This window comes from Equus quagga, chromosome 11, assembly GCF_021613505.1.
Source record: "Equus quagga isolate Etosha38 chromosome 11, UCLA_HA_Equagga_1.0, whole genome shotgun sequence".
NCBI lineage: Eukaryota > Metazoa > Chordata > Mammalia > Perissodactyla > Equidae > Equus > Equus quagga.
Window position 1 is genome coordinate 74,282,194 of NC_060277.1, and position 17,646 is coordinate 74,299,839.

Here is a 17,646-nt window from a genome sequence, read left to right on the forward strand (position 1 = left end):
CGTATCGCCCAGGGGCCTGGGGCTCCAGCTTCCAGGTGCTACGCAGCTGAAGCCTGGCAACCAGTTCCGGGAGCCCGGCTGGGGCGGGGAGGCCAGGCTAGGCGCTGGGCCAGAGGAACCTCGGCCCCAGCCTGAGGCTGCGCCCACATTCCTCCCTCGATCGCGGTCGCGGCCCTGCAGCCGAGATCGGGCCCAGCCCAGCCCTGGGAGCCTGGCCGCCGCCCCCATCCCTGAAGAGACCACACTCTAGGCAGGCAGCTGATGTTTTTATTGGTGCTACTTCCCAGTTATCTGAGAAACTGGTCTGGTCAGGCCAGCTACCTACCCTTTCTCCCAACCTGCTTTGGGGCAATGGCGTGGGGTGAGGGGCAACCTTCAGCAGGAGCCCTCTCTGCAGTACACTGCAGGCCGATGCACTCCCCCAGGGAGAGAGGCACTCAGAAGTTGTGCAAATCCCTGCCTCAGGATATAGAAGTGGGGGCGGCGGGTGGCAGGCTCCCTTGGACTGCCCTGCCCCGGGCAGTGCAGAAGCTAGGCCAGGCTAGGCCGCCAGAATGGCCAGTCCAGGCAGGCCCAGGCTTGCCCTGTTCCAAAGCACTGAGCTGCTCCCGCACTGGGCACCAGAGACTTATTTTCTAACTGGGCTGGAGGAAGGGGCAGAGTCTGAGTGGAGCCACAGCCACCTCCAGCCTTTTTCTGCCAAGGTTCTGGAGACCAACATGCTTCCAAAGATTAGGTCTGGCTTCCAACTCTAGCCAGGCTGGACCCTGGGGACACCGACCTAAGAGGAGAAGGAGGAGCTGGCCGATGGCACAGCAGTTAAGTTCACACATCCCACTTTGGCAGCCCGGGGTTTGCCAGTTCGGATCCCGGGTGTGGACATGGCACCGCCTGGCAAGCCATGCTGTGGCAGGCGTCCCACATATAAAGTAGAGGAAGATGGGCACAGATGTTAGCTCAGGGCCAATCTTCCTCAACAAAAAGAGGAGGATTGGCAGCAGGTGTTAGCTCAGGGCTAATCTTCCTCAGAACAAAAACAAAGAGGAGAAGGAGTGGGGAGAGAAAAGAGAGGTGTTGGGGGAATAGGATGGGTTGAGTTTTAAATATCCAGGGCCAAAAGCAGAGCTTCACTCGTTCTTATATCCCCACAATCCAGAGGGCTGGTGGGGACAGTCATGCCTCAGGCACCTGCACTTTTGAAGAACATTCAGAAGAGAAGCAATATCAGGGTGGTCTGGAGGTGTATCCAGGTGCCTCAGGGGGGGACTGGCTCATCTGTGACAGCTGGAGAGTAGAAAAGAGAAACGCCTGCAGCCTCCCAGAGGGTAGTGCCTCCAGCAAGCATCATCCACCTCTGCTCCCACTCCTACTCCCACACTGGGCCCTGGACTCTGGACCCTGCCAGGCCAGAAACAGGAGTTCTAACTAAATTGGACTTGGGGGCGGGAGGAGAAAGAATGCCTTTGGGCCCTGGGAAGCAGTGGAGGCAGCATTTCCGCGAGGCCCAAGAAGCACTCACCCTTGCCCACCCCGGCAGAAAGTTTTACCCCCACAGCTTCTGCTTTCATGTATTTGGGGTTGAAGATGCTTTTAGCGATTTGGGCTGTGACCACCCAGATGGGAGTGTGGGCAGGGGCCAGCTGAGTTAACCCCTGTGTGGGTGAGGTGGGAAAAGTTGTAACTTACGACGAACAGCCAAGAGAGTATTTCCATGGCAACAGGAGACAGAAGTCACTGTGTAGGGGTGTGTCTCATCCAGCTGCACTGGCCGAGGGAGTCCAGCGTCCTCATCCCTCCTTCCCAGTCGACCTCGGGCCCCTTTACCCCAAGAGTACACTTCACCTTCTGCCAAAGAGAATCCCAAGGAGGGAAATGGGAGGAGGACATAGCTTAGTAAGCAGCTACCCCCCTGGGTTGCCATAGCAGCCCCAATACGAGGTTGCTGAGTTCAGCAGCCCTGAGCAAGATAACCCCCCGTTGCCCATGGGCCTGCCCACACCCTATCTGCTCCCATAGCACCCAGTAATCACCTGCCCCAATGGCTACAGTGAAGGCATCCCCACAGGCCACCATCGCTATCTTGATGCCCTGGAGGCCTTGGACTCGACAAGGTGCCCGGCTGACCCGGCGAGCATTGGTACCCAACTGCCCATGCTGATTGCTGCCAAAAGTGTAGCAGTCACCGGAAGCTATAGGGGAGGAGAGAGGAAAGGAAGGAAGGGGCCTCAGCTGAGGTTCCAAGGAGGCCAGGAGAGTCCAGCTCTGCCTCCTGTGCCCAGGTCCTACTCACTGGTCACAGCAGCCGAATGAGCAGTGCCAAGGTCCACACTCAGCAAGGCCTCCTGGTCCAGGGGTGCAGAACCTAGTGGTGTGAAGCTCAGGGCCTCCTCCACTTGCTGGTGGGGGGCAGGCTCCTCCCCTAGGGAGAAGTGGTCCAGGCCCAGCTTGTTGAACCTGAAAGCAGAGCCAGAAGCCAAGTCCAACTGAGACAGTTTGTTATAGACTATCCTGCCCCCACCTATCTTTCGGCAGGAGCTGGTGCACCAGGGGACAGATCCTACGGTGAGTTAACCCCACAGCACCCTCAGCCCCCCTCAGTTCTGCTCTCTGGTGGGACGTGGGCAATGACAGATGGAGCATTAGCAGCCAGAGAGGGTGAGGGGGCAGGCTAGTCATCCTGGTGCACCTATTTACCTGTTGCTCCCACAGGCCAGGGCTCGGCCAGGCACAGTGAGGATCATGGAGGAGTCAATGCCACATACAACTCGCTGGGCTTCCTGTCCTAGGGGCATGGACACCTGCTGGGGGCAGCTGTGGGACTCCCTGGTGCCTAGTCCCAGCCGGCCTACAAGGAGAAACCGGGATGGGGCTAGTTTGAACTTTGGGGTTGGTGATTCCAGGATGAGAAGGACCCACGGAGAGGAGGTAACAGCACGAGTGAAGGCTGTTGCCTCAGCCTGAAATGCCCACCCTGGGCCCCTGTGCAGGTCAAAATCCTACTTGTCCTTTAGGCCCTGTTCAGATGCCACCTCTGTCTCCCCCAGGTGCAGTCCCTTGCCATTGCTTGGTATCCCACACCTGTGGACTTTGGGGGGAGCCCTGATGCTGTCTCTCCTCTATCATGCTGAGATGTGTCATCCCTTCTCCCACTAGCCTGAGTCCTCCAAGAAGACAGGAACCCCATCTAAGTCATCTTTAGTTTCAATGCCCAGCCTGATGCCTGATCCAGAGAGGGCTGCAATAAATTTTGCTGGATGAATGAAATCTCCCTCATTATGTCATCAGCACCTGAAGGAAGTGACATTTTATTCATCTTGTCTCAGCACCAAGCACAAAGTGGGCACATAATGGGTGTCCAGTAATGGTTTGTTGAATGAATAAATGAATGGAATCGGAGAGAAGAGAGGAAGGAGAGAATAGGCCATGGGGTGGAAGGTGCAGATGAAGGGGAACAAATCACGGCTGGGAGTGCTGTGACATAGAGCCAGAGGCTGGAACAGGGTGAAGAGCTTACCGCCATCTCCACGGCCCCAGGCAAACAGTTCTCGCTCAGTGGACAGGGCCAGCACATGAGAAGCCCCGCAGGCCACCTGCACCATCTCATAGCCCAGCAGGGCCTCCACAATAGTGGGCTAGGGAGAAAGAGGAAGCAAGAGGAGACTGTGGGCAAGGGGCCTGGACAAGCTGCTTGGCCTCAGCATTCCCTGTAGGGACAAAGTTGGAGGCTGCAAATTCTCATGTGGTGGCTGTCTCTTTAACTCCCCCACACACACTGCCGCCCCTGAGGAAGTCCCGTCTCTCTGTACTTCCCCTAATGCTCCCCAGAACAGGTGCTAGAGGGACTGTGGCTGCTGGGGATTCCTCTGGCCCCAACCTGGGTGTCAGCTCTCAGATGTGGGCTCGTTGCCATCTTCCCACTTCCTCCTCCCCAAGGTACCTGCAACACTCACCTGGCTGATGTCATTGAGGCTGCCATGGCCTAGGCACCCATTGCTCCCACTGCCAAAGGTCATGATGATGCCTCGGTCTGGGAAGGAGGGCGGTGAGGAAACGGAAAGGACAGAGGTTAGGCTGTTTCTCCAGCAGACCAGTTCAACCTTGGGTTGGGAGAGCAAGAAAAAATTAGTTGGAGGCTAGGGCTGGAAGAATGGGATGGGGCAGAAAAGGACAGGCGTTTCTCTTCCCAAGCGTGTGGCTTTGGACACGTGACTTAGGTTCCGAGCCTCAGCTTCCAGATCTGTCAAATGGGGATAATATAACTACCTCGCCAGGCCTGTTACGAAGGGTGAAACAGATTAAGTAAAGCCCCTGGTGCTCAATAACTAGTAGAAAGAAGCATTAAGTGAGCAGTGTGCAAATGAGAGGCAATGAGGAAAGTTGCTCTGGAGGACCTTCTCCCCACAGTGTGGTCCCCTGACGACTCACCAGTCAGGCAGGCCGTGAAGAGGTCCCCGCAGGCCACGTGCTTGATGGTCACACCTGACTGGCCCTCCAGGAAACGGGAGATGAACTGGGGCTGCTGCTGCTCCACCGCCCCGGGGAGGAGGGCGCCCCCTCCGGCGCCTAGGGGCGGGGCCTGCCGGAGGGCGGGGGAAGACATGGGCGGCGCCTGAGCCCCTTACCTCCTGACAGGCGCCCCCTCACTCCATCTAGCTCCCTACCCCCAGCCTGCTCACCTCCCACAGGATGAGGCGCCCAGAGCGCGTGACACCGGCCTTCTGCGTGCGCCCCGCTGCCACCTGGACCACCTCTGTGTTGAGCATTGGCAGTCGCAGCGGGGCGCTGAGCCCGCCACCCCACGTGTACACCGACGACAGCGGCGGCGTAATGGCGGGCCGTGCAGGTCCCCGTGGGATACCTGCAAGGACAGTTCATCAGGCCTATTAAACTGGTAGGAATGGCGTGGCGTCTACGGGGACCCAGCGAACGGCCTCAACTTACCCCTGCAGCGGGCACTGGTGGTCCTGCTCCCTGTGCTGCCTGGGGTCAGGGCTGGCCCAGTGGCCAGGGACTTCTCTGCCCTGCTGGACAGATGGGGACCTCAGGACACGAACTCTCCCTGGCATCCCCACACGTAGGAATGGAGGACTTGCCCTAAGCTTCCCTCTGTCCCAGTCTTACTGTGCTCCCACTAGGTGCCCCCCCCCCGTTGCCCAGGCCCCCTCCCCAACTCCCTGCACAGGCCTCCGCATGCGGACACTGCCCAGGTCTGTGTGGAGGTTGAGGAGGGCACGGATGCAGAGGGGCTGTGCCATGATGTGGCTGAGCGGTGGCCGCTGGGCTGGCTCCAGGCTGAGCAGACTCAGGACAAGCTGGCGCAGCTCAGGGCTGTACCGGTCAGAGATGGGTGCGAAGGTGCCGCTCATGATCTTCAGCACCAAGGCTGGCAGGTTCTGTGAAGGCACCAACTTGGGTTGGCCAGAGCCTTGGGCCAGGCTTTTAGGCGGCAGCACCTCCAGCTCCAGCCCCAGCCCCTGGTCTCATGGGGTGGTCAGGGCCCTGCACTCAGGAGCCTTCAGTCTGGTGAGGGACTACGAGGATGATAGGGGAGCCGAACTCTGCTTTCCAGAACCTCTGATAGAGGAGCTGCAGCTGTGTCCTCAGAAACCCCAGGTTGTTGCAAAAACTTAAGCCTTGCCCTTAAGAGGGTCCCTAATCTGATGGGAGAGCCCTGCCCTCAGGAGCCCTCAGTTTAAATGGGGGGACCTAAGCCCTACCCTCAGGAACGCATGGTCTGAGGGAAGCCACAGCCCTGCCCTGGGGTAACCCACCAGTCTGGTGAGAGAGACGTGACTCAGCCACAAGAGAAGAAACACAGAAGTGGTTGGGGCTGAGGACTTCAGAGGGGGGGAGCCAGAGTTTTCCCAGTTGTCCCCTTGGGGGTGCTTTCTCACCGCAGCCTCGAAGGCCCTCTTGAGGCTGGCCAACTCGTAGAGGACGCAGCCCAGGGCCCAGATGTCACTCTTCTGGTTGTAGGGCTTGCCCTCACACAGTTCAGGGGAGATGTAGCATGGAGTACCCACCACCTGCAGGAGGGAAGCTGATATTACAGCCCCTGGGGAGGAAGACCAAGGGCTCTGCCCATGGGCCCACTTGAAGACAGTTTTTCCCCAAAGCAGGCAAAAGGGCTTTCTCCTGAAGGACCATCCAGCCAGGGGGTGAGGGGCCAAGGTCCTGGGGGGTAGGGGTGGGGAGATAGGGATGCCGAGTGGGCGTTGGCCCTCAAAGCCTCTAGCACCCTTGAGTCCCCTCCATGCCCAGGCACCGTGTAGGCCTTGCTCTTGCTGCTAAGGATCTTGGAGATGCCGAAGTCGCCAATCTTGACGACCATGCGGTGTTTGTCAAGAAGGATGTTTTGGGTCTTGAGGTCCCGGTGCAGGATGAGGTGGGTGTGCACGTGATGCAATGCGAGCAGGATCTGCACAAAGAAGTGCAGGATGGTCTCCTCCTCCAGCAGGGAATTACAGCGCTTTTGGATGAACTCAGCAAGGGTGCCGCCTGCAGCCGTAAGGGACTAGTCAAGACCCAGGCTTTTCAATGCCTGAGACTCTGCTTTTATGAAACTAAAGGCCCAGATGGGGCAAGGGCCTGCCAGTGTCACACAACTGGGGTCAGAACTCTCTACCTCTGACCCTCAGCCAAGCCCATTCCAAGGAGGGAAGCCAGCTGGTCTGTGTCTGCCTGTCCTAGAGGTGAGAGGCCCTTGGAGCCAGGCCAATACAAGGATGCTGGCCCACCTGGTGCATATTCCATGGCGATCATGAGGGCCTTGTCCTCCAGGAAGTTCTCGTAGTACTCAATGACATTGGGGTGGTTGAGCAGCTTGAGGACCTGGCACTCATTTTGGGCTGCCTGCCGCTCTTCCTTGGTCATCTGCTCCACTGGGATCTGCTTGATGATCACCAGCTTTTGGTCGGCTTTGCGCAGGCACAGGTGCACAATCCTGAGGATGCAGAGTATAGGAGTGGGTGCCAGCTGAGCCTCCAGCCACACATCAGGCAGGGCAGACCTGGTGACTGGATGTTCCAGAGGGGAGGGGGAACAGGCACCCAGACTAAGAGGTCATCTAACTAAGTGCACAGAACTCTGAGTTTAGAAATGAGGAGAGCTGACCACAAATTGTGTGTGAGACCTTGAGCAAGTCATTTAACTTATCTGAGACTCAGTTTCACCAGGGGCACAATGAGGTAAAGTTAGTCTTGATCTCTCTAAGTTCCCACAGACTCTGGAGTTAACTGCCTGGGTTCAAATCCTGGCTCCTCCTCTTACTAGTTATCTGGTCTTGGATCCTGTGACATCATCATCTGGAAAATAGACTTGACCTTATAGAGTTGTTGAGTGGATCAAATGAGAAAATGCACTTAGCACAGTGCCTAGTGCATCAAAAATGCTCAATAGGACCCACAACTAAAATATATGCAACTATGTACTGGGGGGATTTGGGGATAAAAAGCAATTTAAAAAAATGCTCAATGAGTGGAAGCCAATCATATCATTTTCTTCCAACTGGTCAGTGTTCATAAAAGCAGGGTTCTTGTTCTTTCTTGTTCACTTCTGTATCCCCAGTGCATAGCCTAGTGCATACTCCAGCACATAACAGGAGCTCAATCAGTATCTGCTGAATGAATGGACTATAAGATGGTCCTCTAGGTATCAAATTTGTGTCTCGAGCTCAGCCCTCTCCTCTGAGCCCCAGACTTATCCAACTACCTGCTTTGCATCTCTACCTGAATGACTCGAGAGCATCCTAAATTTTAACAAATTCAAAATAAAACTCTTGATTCCTGTTCCCAAAACCTTTCTTTCCTCAGTATCTTCCATCTCAGTAAATGACACGACCATCCCCGAGTTACTAAAGTCAGACACCTGAAAATCATGCCAGGATCTTTCCTCCATCTCACACTAACCATCAGTAAATCCTGTTTCTACGTCCAAAATATCGTGAACCCACCCATTTCTCTTTGTGATCTCTGCTATAACCCTTGGCCAAATTATCATTTCTTGCCTAAAATATTGCACTAGGCTTCAAAATGGCCCCTTTCACTCTTGTCACCCTCAAATCTAAATTCCACACAGCAGCCAGAGTGACATTTTAAAAATACAAATCATAAAAAGACCATTCGTCTGCTTAAACCTCTTCCCTTTACACTGCAAATAAATTCAATCCCTTAACCTGAGCCTACGAGGCTATAATCTGGTCCCCGCCCTCCGTGACAATCACATTTTATACCCGTCTTTACCTTGCCCACTACATTCCAACTGCATTAGTCTGGCAGTTTCTTAAATACTCTGAATTCTTTCTCACGTGAGGACCTTCGCATATGCTGTTTCCTCTGCCTGAAAAGCTCTGCCTTCACCTTCAGACTACTCGTCCTCATTCCTCAAGTCTCGGCTTTAAACTTCACGTCTGAGAAGAATTTTCCTTGACCACCCCAAATAAGTACTCCTTGGTGTTGTATAACTGCTTTAACAGTGTCTTGATTGTTGTATAATTTTCCTATAGTCTGTAAGCTCCGAGATAGAAAAGACCACGCCTGTTTTGGTCTTATCTGTACACCCAACACCGAGAGCCTGACGTGTAGAGTTGGCGCTCAACATCTGTTGAATGAATGAATCAGGAATCCAAGAACGCAACTCTGCGGGGGTGCAAAGGCTTGCCGGGGGCGTGACCTCGTTAGAGGCGGAGTCTCCCAGCCAGGACTGGGACCGGAAGCCTGGGCGGGGCTTCCCAGAGTGGGTGCTCACGCCTCGGGGCGGGGCTAGCCGAGCACTGATTTCGCGGTCAGAGTTGGGGTTTCTTCTCCATCTCCCCGAGCAATTTCCTCCCCCAGAGCCCTGGCTTACCCGAAGGCACCTCTCCCCACCACTCGGATCCGCTCGTACTTCTCCATCTCATTTCTCAGAGTCACATTTCCGGAATCCCCCACACCCAGGCGCGGCGCGTGCGCGGACCCGCCCACCCAGGGCCACGCCCCCTACGCTGTATGTTAATTGTGGGGCGGAGCAAGTGGAACGAGGTGTTGGTTCTGCCTGGGATCTCTGCCGATTTGCACCATTCCTGCAACCTCTATCCACAGTCTCTTTTCTAGGGTTCAAGGAATGGGGCGATATGCGATTTCTTGGCGCGCTCCGCAATGGCCGGCACGGTACCAGCCACTTTCCACACACGTGGCTGCATCTGGCCCTCGCAAAGCTTCCTTAGACCGGAGGGGTGCCCCGCGCGGGCCAAGTGAGGGTGGGAAGCGAGGACCGACCTCTCTCTGACCCCCTCTTTGCCCACTAGTGACGCTGTTTGGGAAAGAGGAGCAGATTCTCATTGACATGCAAACAATAAACAGTACCAAAACTGAAAAGAGGGGCCAGCCTGGTGGCGCAGCAGTTAAGTTCCCATGTTTCCCTTCGGAGGCCTGGGGTTCGCAAGTTCGGATCCCGGGTTCGGACATGGACCGCTTGGCAAGCCATGCTGTGGCAGGCGTCCCACATATAAAGTAGAGGAAGATGGGCACGGATGTTAGCTTAGGGCCAGTCTTCCTCAGCAAAAAGAGGAGGATTGGCAGCAGATGTTAGCTCAGGGCTAATCTTGCTCAAAAAAAAAAAAAAAGAAAGAAAGAAAGAAAGAAAAAACTGAACCGAAAGCATCACTGCTTTCGGTCTGTGGGGCAGGGAACAGAGTTAGTTTCGTGTTTGCCTAGGGAGGGACCCGGGGAAACCGCTAGCTGTACAAGTTGATTCACCTAGGGAGGACGTGACATGGTCTCCAGGCCGTCCCGACTAGTGAGCACCGCGGTCGTCAACACTCTCAACTACCCGATGCACACACACAACACTGTCGCAGGGTAATCTGCCTTCATAGCTCAACTAGGGCGAACCTCCTTAGGGGAAGGTGGGAGAGAAGTGGACCACTATCTGAGGGTCAGGGGGAGGCCGATATGGGTTTAAGGCTTCTGCCCAGAGGTAGGCTAGTTAGTACGATTGTCTAGGATCTTGACCGGAAGTGAGTTTAATTCCAGGCGTCTCTCTGGAGCTTCTTGCTCCTCGCAAGCCCCATAAAAGCTCAGGTAAGGAGCAGAAGGATGGTCATTAGCTAAGGGATAGCGTCCCTGTTTCGGAGTGGGTGAGGGCTGTGAGGAAAGGGGTGTTTATCTTCTGCTCTCACTCTACCCCTGGAAAGGGTGCCCAAACCTGCCCATGGGGAATGACCACTGGAACGGCCCCATGAGGGCCTCTCGGTCGCTGGCTCCGGCCGGTGTTGGCTGGCGGACAAAGCTGCCCCGTGAGCAAAGGGGAGCACAGAGGCGGAAAGCCGCTCACCCGGGACACTCGTGCTCTCACCTAGAAACCGATCGGGCCTTGGTTGACCCATGAGCCCCACAGGGGTTAATTTGTAACCTTGGAGCCATCGCGGGAGGCAGAGCAAACACCCAAACTGCTTGGCCCCTAGGTCTCTTGCGCCTCAGGCTTCTGGCTTTTCCTGCCTTTCGCAAAACCGCTCACCGCCTTCTCCCCCTACTACTCACTTCCTCTCCTTTACCACCCTGCCGCCCCGTGCCCCCTCGCCCCGGCTCTCAGAAGCTCCTCCGTTCGCCAGAGTCTGGCTAACTCTCCCCTGAAAGCAACCACCTCGTTCCTCTGGAGGCGGGAGGGGATCCCACGCCACAGTGTGGACAGACTGACACCTAGTGGCCGCGACCTGTAACTGCTCCAGGCCACTGCCCTGAAGAGTGAGGATCACCCCGCAGCCTGGGGAAGTCAGCCGGCTTCCCGGCCCCAGCCTCCAGGGAGCCGGGAGAAGAGAGCTGAGACTGTCTGAGGGAGGACCGTGACGGCCGCTCTGTCCCTGGAGCCCAAGAGCGGACTGGGAGGAGGGATGGTGATGGGTTAGTCAACAGTTTCTAGGCACCGACTCGGTGCGGGGCGCGGTAGAGGCAGGTAAACATGTCCGTCTCTGGCTTGAAGAAGCAGCTAGTGATCCAGTGGAGGAACGGGGTCTGGCTAGGGATCGTTGTCCGAGGCGGGGCTCCGACCTGTCCCCAGAACCAGGGTTTAAAGGACGTGGGGGTGTGACAGGAACCGCCCAGCTCTGCCCAGAAAGGCGTTGAGGGCGGAGAGAGAGTTCTCTCAGTACCGCCCAGGTTGGGGAGCCGGTGGCCCCGGGGAAAGTGGGGACGCGGGTTAATAAGGCCAAGCCAGCAAGGCGGGACTCCGTCGGCAGTCGGGAGGCGCCTGGCGCCCCCAGAACAGCCCCTTTTCGCCCGAAGGCTGCGGGAGCCGGGCAGGAGGCCCCCGGGAAAAGGGGCTCGCGCCCTCGGTGCCGGGGAGGCGCCGGAGGGGCGGGGACAGGCGGATGGGGCGGGGCGGGGCGGGCGGCTGGAGGCGGGGGTAGAGGCCCGCGGGGAGGGCCGGGGAGGAGTGACGGGGCCTAGAGAGCTCCCCGAATACGGTGCGAGGCTGGCGGCCGGCGGAAGAGGCGTCCGGGGTGGACTGGCCAGCGAGGGAGCTACGTTCCCTGAACAGCCCGGGGAGCCGCCTAGAGGGCGGACATCAGACAGCGGGGAGGGCCAGCATGCCCCCCCTGCTGCACCCCGCCCTGCCGCTGCTCCTGGGCGCCACGCTGACCTTCCGGGCTCTCCGGCGCGCGCTCTGTCGCTTGCCCCTGCCCAAGCACGTGCGCGCCGACCCGCTGCGCACCTGGCGCTGGCACAACCTGCTCGTCTCCTTCGCGCATTCCATTGTGTCAGGGACCTGGGCGCTGCTGTGGTGAGTGAAGGCCTGGGGAGTGAAGGTGGCTAGAGGATCCCGCGTTACTCTCCCCATCCCTCACGGACGGACTGAGGCCACGCAGTCTCACCTGATTCCCTATTTGGAATGCTGTCCAACCAGAAGCGGCAGCGGCCCCAGGGGAGGGGTAGTCTCACCTGGGAAACGGGAGACACCTGGGTTTCAGCCAAGCCCCTCCTCGCTCCCCAGTCAGCCAAAAGCGCGATCCCAGACTCCTCAGGGACTGGCAAGGGTAATAGGGGAGTTGAGGGTCCTTGAGGATGCCGAGATGAGAGTCTGCCCTCTTCCCTCCTTTCTAGTGTATGGCAGGCTCCCGAGATGCTTGTGGAAATTGAGACGGCATGGTCGCTTTCTGGCTATCTGCTCGTTTGCTTCTCCGCGGGTAAGTCTTGCCCAGGAAACATTAAGTCGGTAGGAGGACAGGGCGTAGCTGCTTCTTCAGACCCCTTCATGATCTGTTCCCCCATCCCTCCCCTAGGGTATTTTATCCACGACACGGTAGACATCGTGGTTAGTCGTCAGGCTCGAGCTTCTTGGGAATACCTCGTCCATCACGTCATGGTATGTGAGAAGCATGGGACGCGGTATAGGCCCGGTGCTAGCAACCTACTCTCAGCCCTGTCTTTCTGAACCTGGGAGGTAAAGACCATCTTTTCTTAACCCCATTCCCACCTTGTGTCCTGCATCTCATGCTAGGATGCTAAGGGTTGACACTGTCTCCGTGCCATTGGCTTACTATTTGAGGCCAGCAATTCATGGCCTTCCTTAGACTGGAAACCCCACCCCCAGAGCCAGAACCTGTGGGCTGGGATCAAAACTTAATCGTGTTGAATCCACTGTAAACTATAGTATTCCAAGAGGAAACGAGAGGATTTTCCAGCCCTCAGTCTGGGAGCCTTGGTGTCTGGGTTCCCTAACCTGGTCTCTCCCTTGTCTTCTAGGCCATGGCTGCCTTCTTTTCAGGCATCTTTTGGCGCAGTTTCGTCGGTGGGGGTGTCCTAACACTGCTGGTGGAGGTCAGCAACATCTTCCTCACCATCCGCATGATGATGAAGATCAACAATGCCCAGGATCTCCTCCTCTACCGGATCAACAAGTATGTCAACTTGGTTATGTACTTTCTCTTCCGCCTGGCCCCTCAGGCCTACCTCACCCATTTCTTCCTGCGTTACGTGGGCCAGAGGACCCTCGGCACCTTTCTGCTGGGTGTCCTGCTCATGCTGGATGTCATGATCCTCATCTACTTTTCCCGCCTCCTCCGCTCGGACTTCTGCCCTGAGCGTGTCCCCCGCCGGCAACAGAAAGACAAGTTCTTGACTGAGTGAAAGGCACAGAGCCTGGGACTTGTGGCAAGGAGACAAACACAACCAGGAACAGCCTCCAACAGAAACTGAGAGACTCAGCCCCAAGTCTGGAGCATCCTCTCCATGTTTCAAGCTTGCGCCCACCATTGAAAACATTAATGAAAGCACTCCTCTGAAGTCCTTGTCCTTTCTTTGTCAAGGAGAGGGGAGCAGACAGACCGGTTGGAGATGATAGATGGGTGTGGGGACATGGTGCCAGCCCCACACTGCCCTGAAAATGAATGCTAATGAAAACCCTGGGTGTTGGTTTCATATAAAGCCTCTTCCAGGGATAAAGGAAGGGGCTCTTATAAAGCTTCTTGCTTGTTCTCTTACCCCTACGAAGGAGGCAAGTTGTAGTTGTGCTAGGACAACTAACCCTAGCCTGGGTCACAAATATCTCTGCTACCTGAGGTCCCACCACCAGGATTATAACAAGTCTGATGAAGTGTCAGGGCCAAGTGTTCCAACACAGTTCATAGACCAAGAGTCTTACCCAAGTCCTATTACTTAGGTGTGTATATACCTCAGTATGGCCTCCTCCCAGCCCAACCAGAAATCAACATAAAGACAAGAAGCATATATATAGTGAAAAAAAACTTGTATTTAGAATTAGCCAGCTGGACTCAGTTTAGATGATCCCAATCTGAAAAACAAAAGGGAGCTTTGTTACTGGGAGCTGCAATGTGAAGATTAAGCTGGAATGTCATGGTTAAAAAGCAAAATGATGGCACATGGTGAGTGTAGGGCTATTAAGGATAGGGGTACAGTCAGTCAGTTAGGCCTAATCAGCAAAGGTCAGGCTTTGGTCGCTAACATACACATCATTTGCACCCGAGGGGTAGGTGTTAAGGAGTTTGTAGCAAACGAAGCTTACTTTGTTGGCAACATCCAAAGCATCATAGTCAGGAGCCAGTCGAACATATGCCTTCTTCTCTCCATCAGGCCTAAGGTGGAGAAGGAAGCCCTTAGACCCCGCTGCCCCTCACTGCCAGCATAGGCCCCTGCCTCCCCCAGTCTTTTGCGCATCAGTGGTTCCTTTGCTCATGTCATTCTTTTCCAAATAGTGATTTTTCCATCATTTGCGCATAGGGGACTAGGGAAGTCACTAAGCCACAAAGGAAGCCAATTACCTTTTCTGGGAAACACCACAGGATGTTTCAAGACCTAAATTGAGGTATTCTGACATAAAATTGTATCTCACTTTAGGGCCTGCCTCTACCTAGAGCACCAAAATGAGCAAATGAGCACCAAACGCGCAAATTAAGTCCCAGAGGCAGGACAAGCTCAAAAGCCTACACTCTACACATAGAACTAATTACAGCAGGGGCTACTCATTTCTCAAGGCTAGCACACTGTGAAACCACCTTCTGACCCCAAAAGCAGCATCAAGAAATTTCATGCGATTCAGGTTTCTTGGTTCCTGACTGAAGCACCAGCCTCCTCTCCATCCCACAGGGCCCCACTCACCTGATCAGGGTGTTGACCTTGGCCACGTCAATGTCATAGAGCTTCTTTACAGCCTGTTTGATCTGATGCTTGTTGGCCTTGACATCCACAATGAACACAAGCGTGTTGTTGTCTTCTATCTTCTTCATGGCTGATTCGGTGGTCAAGGGGAACTTGATGATGGCATAGTGGTCAAGCCTGCGGGAGAGGCAAAATGGGGTCACCTGCCCAGGGTCCAGCAGAAGCAAAGATGGGCCCTCTTTTGGAGCCCAGGTGCATCAGACAACGAGGTAGCTATCATCTTCGTCAGACTTTGGTCGCTGAACAGTGTCATCATCTGCACCCTGAAACCTAGAGACCTGGAGCCTCGGCCTGGGGACAGAACCCTCGTGCATTCTTTCACTTGAAGGGCTTTCATCCTTTAAGTGATTCAAGAATCATCTTTGAGTTCCAAACTCCTTCATTCTTTATTTGACCTCAACGTTTCTGAAGGGCAAATTGATGGAAGAAATTTGAGACGTGAGAGGTTAAACAACTTAACCCAAAAGCACAAAGCTAGACTATGGAATCCTGAAACCCAGATTAGGGTTCCAAAGAATGTTGGTGCTTCACTCTGTGGTTGAATAGACCATTTCTGTCCTCTTTGGTTGCTGAAAACTGGCTTGAGGGCTGGCCATCAATTCTTGAGAGCAACTTTTTATTTGCAGCTCAGGTTAAACTCAAAACCAGTGGCTTGAACACACCTATGACACAACATGCCCCCTGAAATTCAGAGAAGCAAGGCTCTATTCCACCGAACACAACCTTCTTGTTTTGAAGCTAGAGGTCAGGTCTCCACCTCTCATCACATTAAATTCTAGGTCCAAATGGGGGTAAAAAGTCTGTCAAGTGCTGTCCTCCATGGACACAACCCTCTCTCCTGCCTTTTTTTTAGGAAGCACAGTGGGAGGACCAGAAACCCATTGGTGGCAACTACTACCATGGCTCTACTCTAATCTGTGCTCCCTACGGTCAGTTATCAGTAGCATGACACCCAAATACTCAAGTACCCTAACCTTTTGCCCATTTCCTCCTAACCATTCCATGAATGGAAAAATTTGGAAGAGTGATTGAAAAGAAGTTTCCACACACTGTGGCAGGACTTCACTGTCCACTACAGATGAATGAATCTCCTTATCAATCTACAGTCATCCCACATCCTGACCCTCAAGGACTGTTCCCTATAGCAACAGGTGCAACAAGGAACCAACTAAACCTGAACTCCAACACAAAGAACATTTCTCTAAGCCCTACTTTATACTCCCAAGAAAGTGGACTTTAAAACCCTGACCACATATGAAGCAATAATTAACCTAACAATTAACCTTGACAGTGACTCTGGGTTGTTTTACACAATTCCTGCCAATACTGTAAAAACGTCTCCGCTTGTTAAGTAGGATATTAATGATCTTCTCTCACTCCCATTAGAGAAGCACACTAGGTTTAACATGTTTTTGAGAAGTCGTGCTCTAGGTTTGGTAAGTTTTCACATTACCAACGGAGACTCCCCAAACATCTTTTCGTGGGTACGGGGCAGTACTGACTTGTTTCTCCGCGGGGCGCTCTTCCGAGGATACTTGGGTTGCCTTCGGAGCCGCAGTGTCTTGGGCCGTCGGAAGGTGGGTGACGTACGGATCTTCTTTTTTTTGTGGCTCTGGACGCCTTTTAGCACAGCTTTCTTGGCCTTCAAAGCCTTTGCTTTGGCTTCGGCTTTGGGAGGGGCAGGGGCTGAGAGAAGGAAAGAAAATAAGGGTGCCAGATTCAGAAATCGATCACTTCCGGCCTCAAGACCGGTAGTGGGCACCCCAGGCCACACGTGCATCAGCGGTTCCTTTGAAGACATCACAAATTTCAGGTGGTTTAATTTTTTCCATCATGTGCACGATACTGGGAAGAACTTGGAGTAACTCCAGGAATACCAGAAAGACAAAAAGTAACTAACAACGATCGAATGCTTGATACTTGCCAGGATGTGTGCTGATTTAATATATACCATCGCACAGTCACCCTGGAAGGGAACATAGCGCCGTCTAACAAGAAGACAAAAAAAGAAAGTTGATGGCACTGACTCCTTATAGGTCTGGAGACATGGAGCTCCGGCCTGTAGATGCGGGTAGCTCCCCAGGACCAACTGTCTGGCTGTCCCCGGCGGGTGGTGCCGGCCGCGCTTGCCTCCCCAACCCCCTTCACTGGAGCCCATGCGGCTGGGCCCACGCGCACCGCAGCGCGGCCGAAACGCAAGGTGCAGCTCCAGAGCAGACACCCCAAGCCTTAGCCTAGCCATCGTCCTCCCAGTTCGCTCGCTCTCCGGGGATCCCAGACCAGCCAGCGGCAGCCCCCAGGCCGAGCACACACCTTCCTTCTTCGCTTTCGGCGCCATCTTCTTGAAAAGGGTTTCCAAGACCCGGTTCCACGGGCTTATAGAGCCAAGTCTCATCGAAGACTCGCGATGGTTTTTACTTAAAGATGATTGGATAATTTTGTAGCGCGGCGCCCGCTGGGAATGGTAGTTGGGTTTAATTTCCTCGCGAGAGGAACTACGCAGGCGCCGCCTCCGCTCGTAAGCTGCTAAAGCTTCTTGGGGGTTGTAGTTTTTTGGAGACACGTTTTTATTTGCTGCGACCCGGCGCCGGATGGGTGAAGCTGGCCACAGCTTCGGTCTGACCCTGAGCGCTTCTCATTTTGAGCAACTTCAAAGAGGATTGCAGTTCCAGGAGATAATAATACTGCAAACTGGAATGAATATGGTTAGAGTGACCCAGGGAAAGTGAAGCAAAATTCTAGAACGTTAGTGCAGAATTTTTCCGGTCCAATTCCCTCAGACGACATCTGTGGAAATTGAGGTCAGGAGAGGGGACGTGACTTATTAATAACAGTGATTTGGTGGCAGAAAAAGTAGAGTCAGGCAGAGGGGAGGAGCAGTGTCAGAAGAGGTAGGAGGCAGCCACATCTGCCCCTGTGACAATTAGATTTCCTGCGTTTCCCCGGTAATACTCTGGAAGAAACTCTACCAATATTCCAAACACACAGCGCGCAG

The 17,646-nt window shown here is 54.6% G+C and overlaps 3 protein-coding genes and 4 non-coding genes across 9 annotated transcripts; 1 reads left to right on the forward strand and 6 right to left on the reverse strand.

Moving 5' to 3' along the window:
- Positions 1-952: 952 nt before the first annotated feature.
- On the reverse strand, positions 953-12,071 carry NEK8 (NIMA related kinase 8). Of its 3 annotated transcripts, none has more exons than XM_046675808.1 (15): positions 11,689-12,071; positions 6,738-6,943; positions 6,266-6,498; positions 5,895-6,026; positions 5,185-5,393; positions 4,942-5,021; positions 4,677-4,858; positions 4,426-4,576; positions 3,951-4,027; positions 3,515-3,632; positions 2,695-2,845; positions 2,291-2,454; positions 2,031-2,189; positions 1,687-1,845; positions 953-1,284 (listed from the first exon to the last, which is right to left on the reverse strand). In XM_046675808.1, the coding sequence occupies exons 2-15, from the start codon at positions 6,871-6,873 to the stop codon at positions 1,256-1,258; spliced, it is 1,980 nt and encodes a 659-aa protein (XP_046531764.1). In that variant the 5' UTR covers positions 6,874-6,943; positions 11,689-12,071; the 3' UTR covers positions 953-1,255. The 3 variants fall into 3 exon arrangements, with proteins under 3 accessions (XP_046531764.1, XP_046531763.1, XP_046531765.1); XM_046675807.1 differs by lacking the exon at positions 11,689-12,071 and adding an exon at positions 8,845-8,943; XM_046675809.1 differs by lacking the exon at positions 11,689-12,071 and adding an exon at positions 8,241-8,386.
- TLCD1 (TLC domain containing 1) lies at positions 11,238-13,259 on the forward strand. The gene is made up of 4 exons (XM_046675813.1): positions 11,238-11,757; positions 12,078-12,160; positions 12,257-12,339; positions 12,720-13,259. Exons 1-4 carry the CDS (start codon positions 11,564-11,566, stop codon positions 13,101-13,103), a joined length of 744 nt encoding a protein of 247 aa, XP_046531769.1. The 5' UTR covers positions 11,238-11,563; the 3' UTR covers positions 13,104-13,259.
- A 446-nt stretch (positions 13,260-13,705) lies between these two features.
- On the reverse strand, positions 13,706-17,109 carry RPL23A (ribosomal protein L23a). The gene is made up of 5 exons (XM_046675814.1): positions 16,965-17,109; positions 16,154-16,337; positions 14,592-14,768; positions 13,999-14,068; positions 13,706-13,767 (listed from the first exon to the last, which is right to left on the reverse strand). The coding sequence occupies exons 1-5, from the start codon at positions 17,044-17,046 to the stop codon at positions 13,753-13,755; spliced, it is 528 nt and encodes a 175-aa protein (XP_046531770.1). The 5' UTR covers positions 17,047-17,109; the 3' UTR covers positions 13,706-13,752.
- Positions 13,885-13,956, reverse strand: LOC124248058 (small nucleolar RNA Z17). The gene has a single exon (XR_006890939.1). It is a non-coding gene; the product is annotated as a small nucleolar RNA Z17 (small nucleolar RNA).
- Positions 14,145-14,209, reverse strand: LOC124248052 (small nucleolar RNA SNORD42). Its single transcript, XR_006890933.1, has one exon. It is a non-coding gene; the product is annotated as a small nucleolar RNA SNORD42 (small nucleolar RNA).
- Positions 14,843-14,914, reverse strand: LOC124248057 (small nucleolar RNA Z17). The gene has a single exon (XR_006890938.1). It is a non-coding gene; the product is annotated as a small nucleolar RNA Z17 (small nucleolar RNA).
- Positions 16,426-16,492, reverse strand: LOC124248051 (small nucleolar RNA SNORD42). Its single transcript, XR_006890932.1, has one exon. It is a non-coding gene; the product is annotated as a small nucleolar RNA SNORD42 (small nucleolar RNA).
- Positions 17,110-17,646: the final 537 nt, after the last annotated feature.

Coding starts and splice junctions, on each gene's coding strand:
- NEK8 (XM_046675807.1), bottom strand. CDS start 8,891: ATGGAGAAGTACGAGCGGATCCGAGTGGTGGGGAGAGGTGCCTTCGG. Junction 2,190..2,290: donor TCATTCGGCTGCTGTGACCA/GTGAGTAGGACC, acceptor CCTCCCCTATAG/CTTCCGGTGACTGCTACACT. Junction 1,285..1,686: donor TACTCTCTTGGCTGTTCGTC/GTAAGTTACAAC, acceptor TCTACTCTCCAG/CTGTCACAGATGAGCCAGTC.
- RPL23A (XM_046675814.1), bottom strand. CDS start 17,046: ATGAGACTTGGCTCTATAAGCCCGTGGAACCGGGTCTTGGAAACCCTT. Junction 14,769..16,153: donor AGCGCCCCGCGGAGAAACAA/GTCAGTACTGCC, acceptor CCTCTCCCGCAG/GCTTGACCACTATGCCATCA. Junction 14,069..14,591: donor AAGGTCAACACCCTGATCAG/GTGAGTGGGGCC, acceptor TCTCCACCTTAG/GCCTGATGGAGAGAAGAAGG.
- TLCD1 (XM_046675813.1), top strand. CDS start 11,564: ATGCCCCCCCTGCTGCACCCCGCCCTGCCGCTGCTCCTGGGCGCCACG. Junction 12,161..12,256: donor GCTCGTTTGCTTCTCCGCGG/GTAAGTCTTGCC, acceptor TCCCTCCCCTAG/GGTATTTTATCCACGACACG. Junction 12,340..12,719: donor ACCTCGTCCATCACGTCATG/GTATGTGAGAAG, acceptor CTTGTCTTCTAG/GCCATGGCTGCCTTCTTTTC.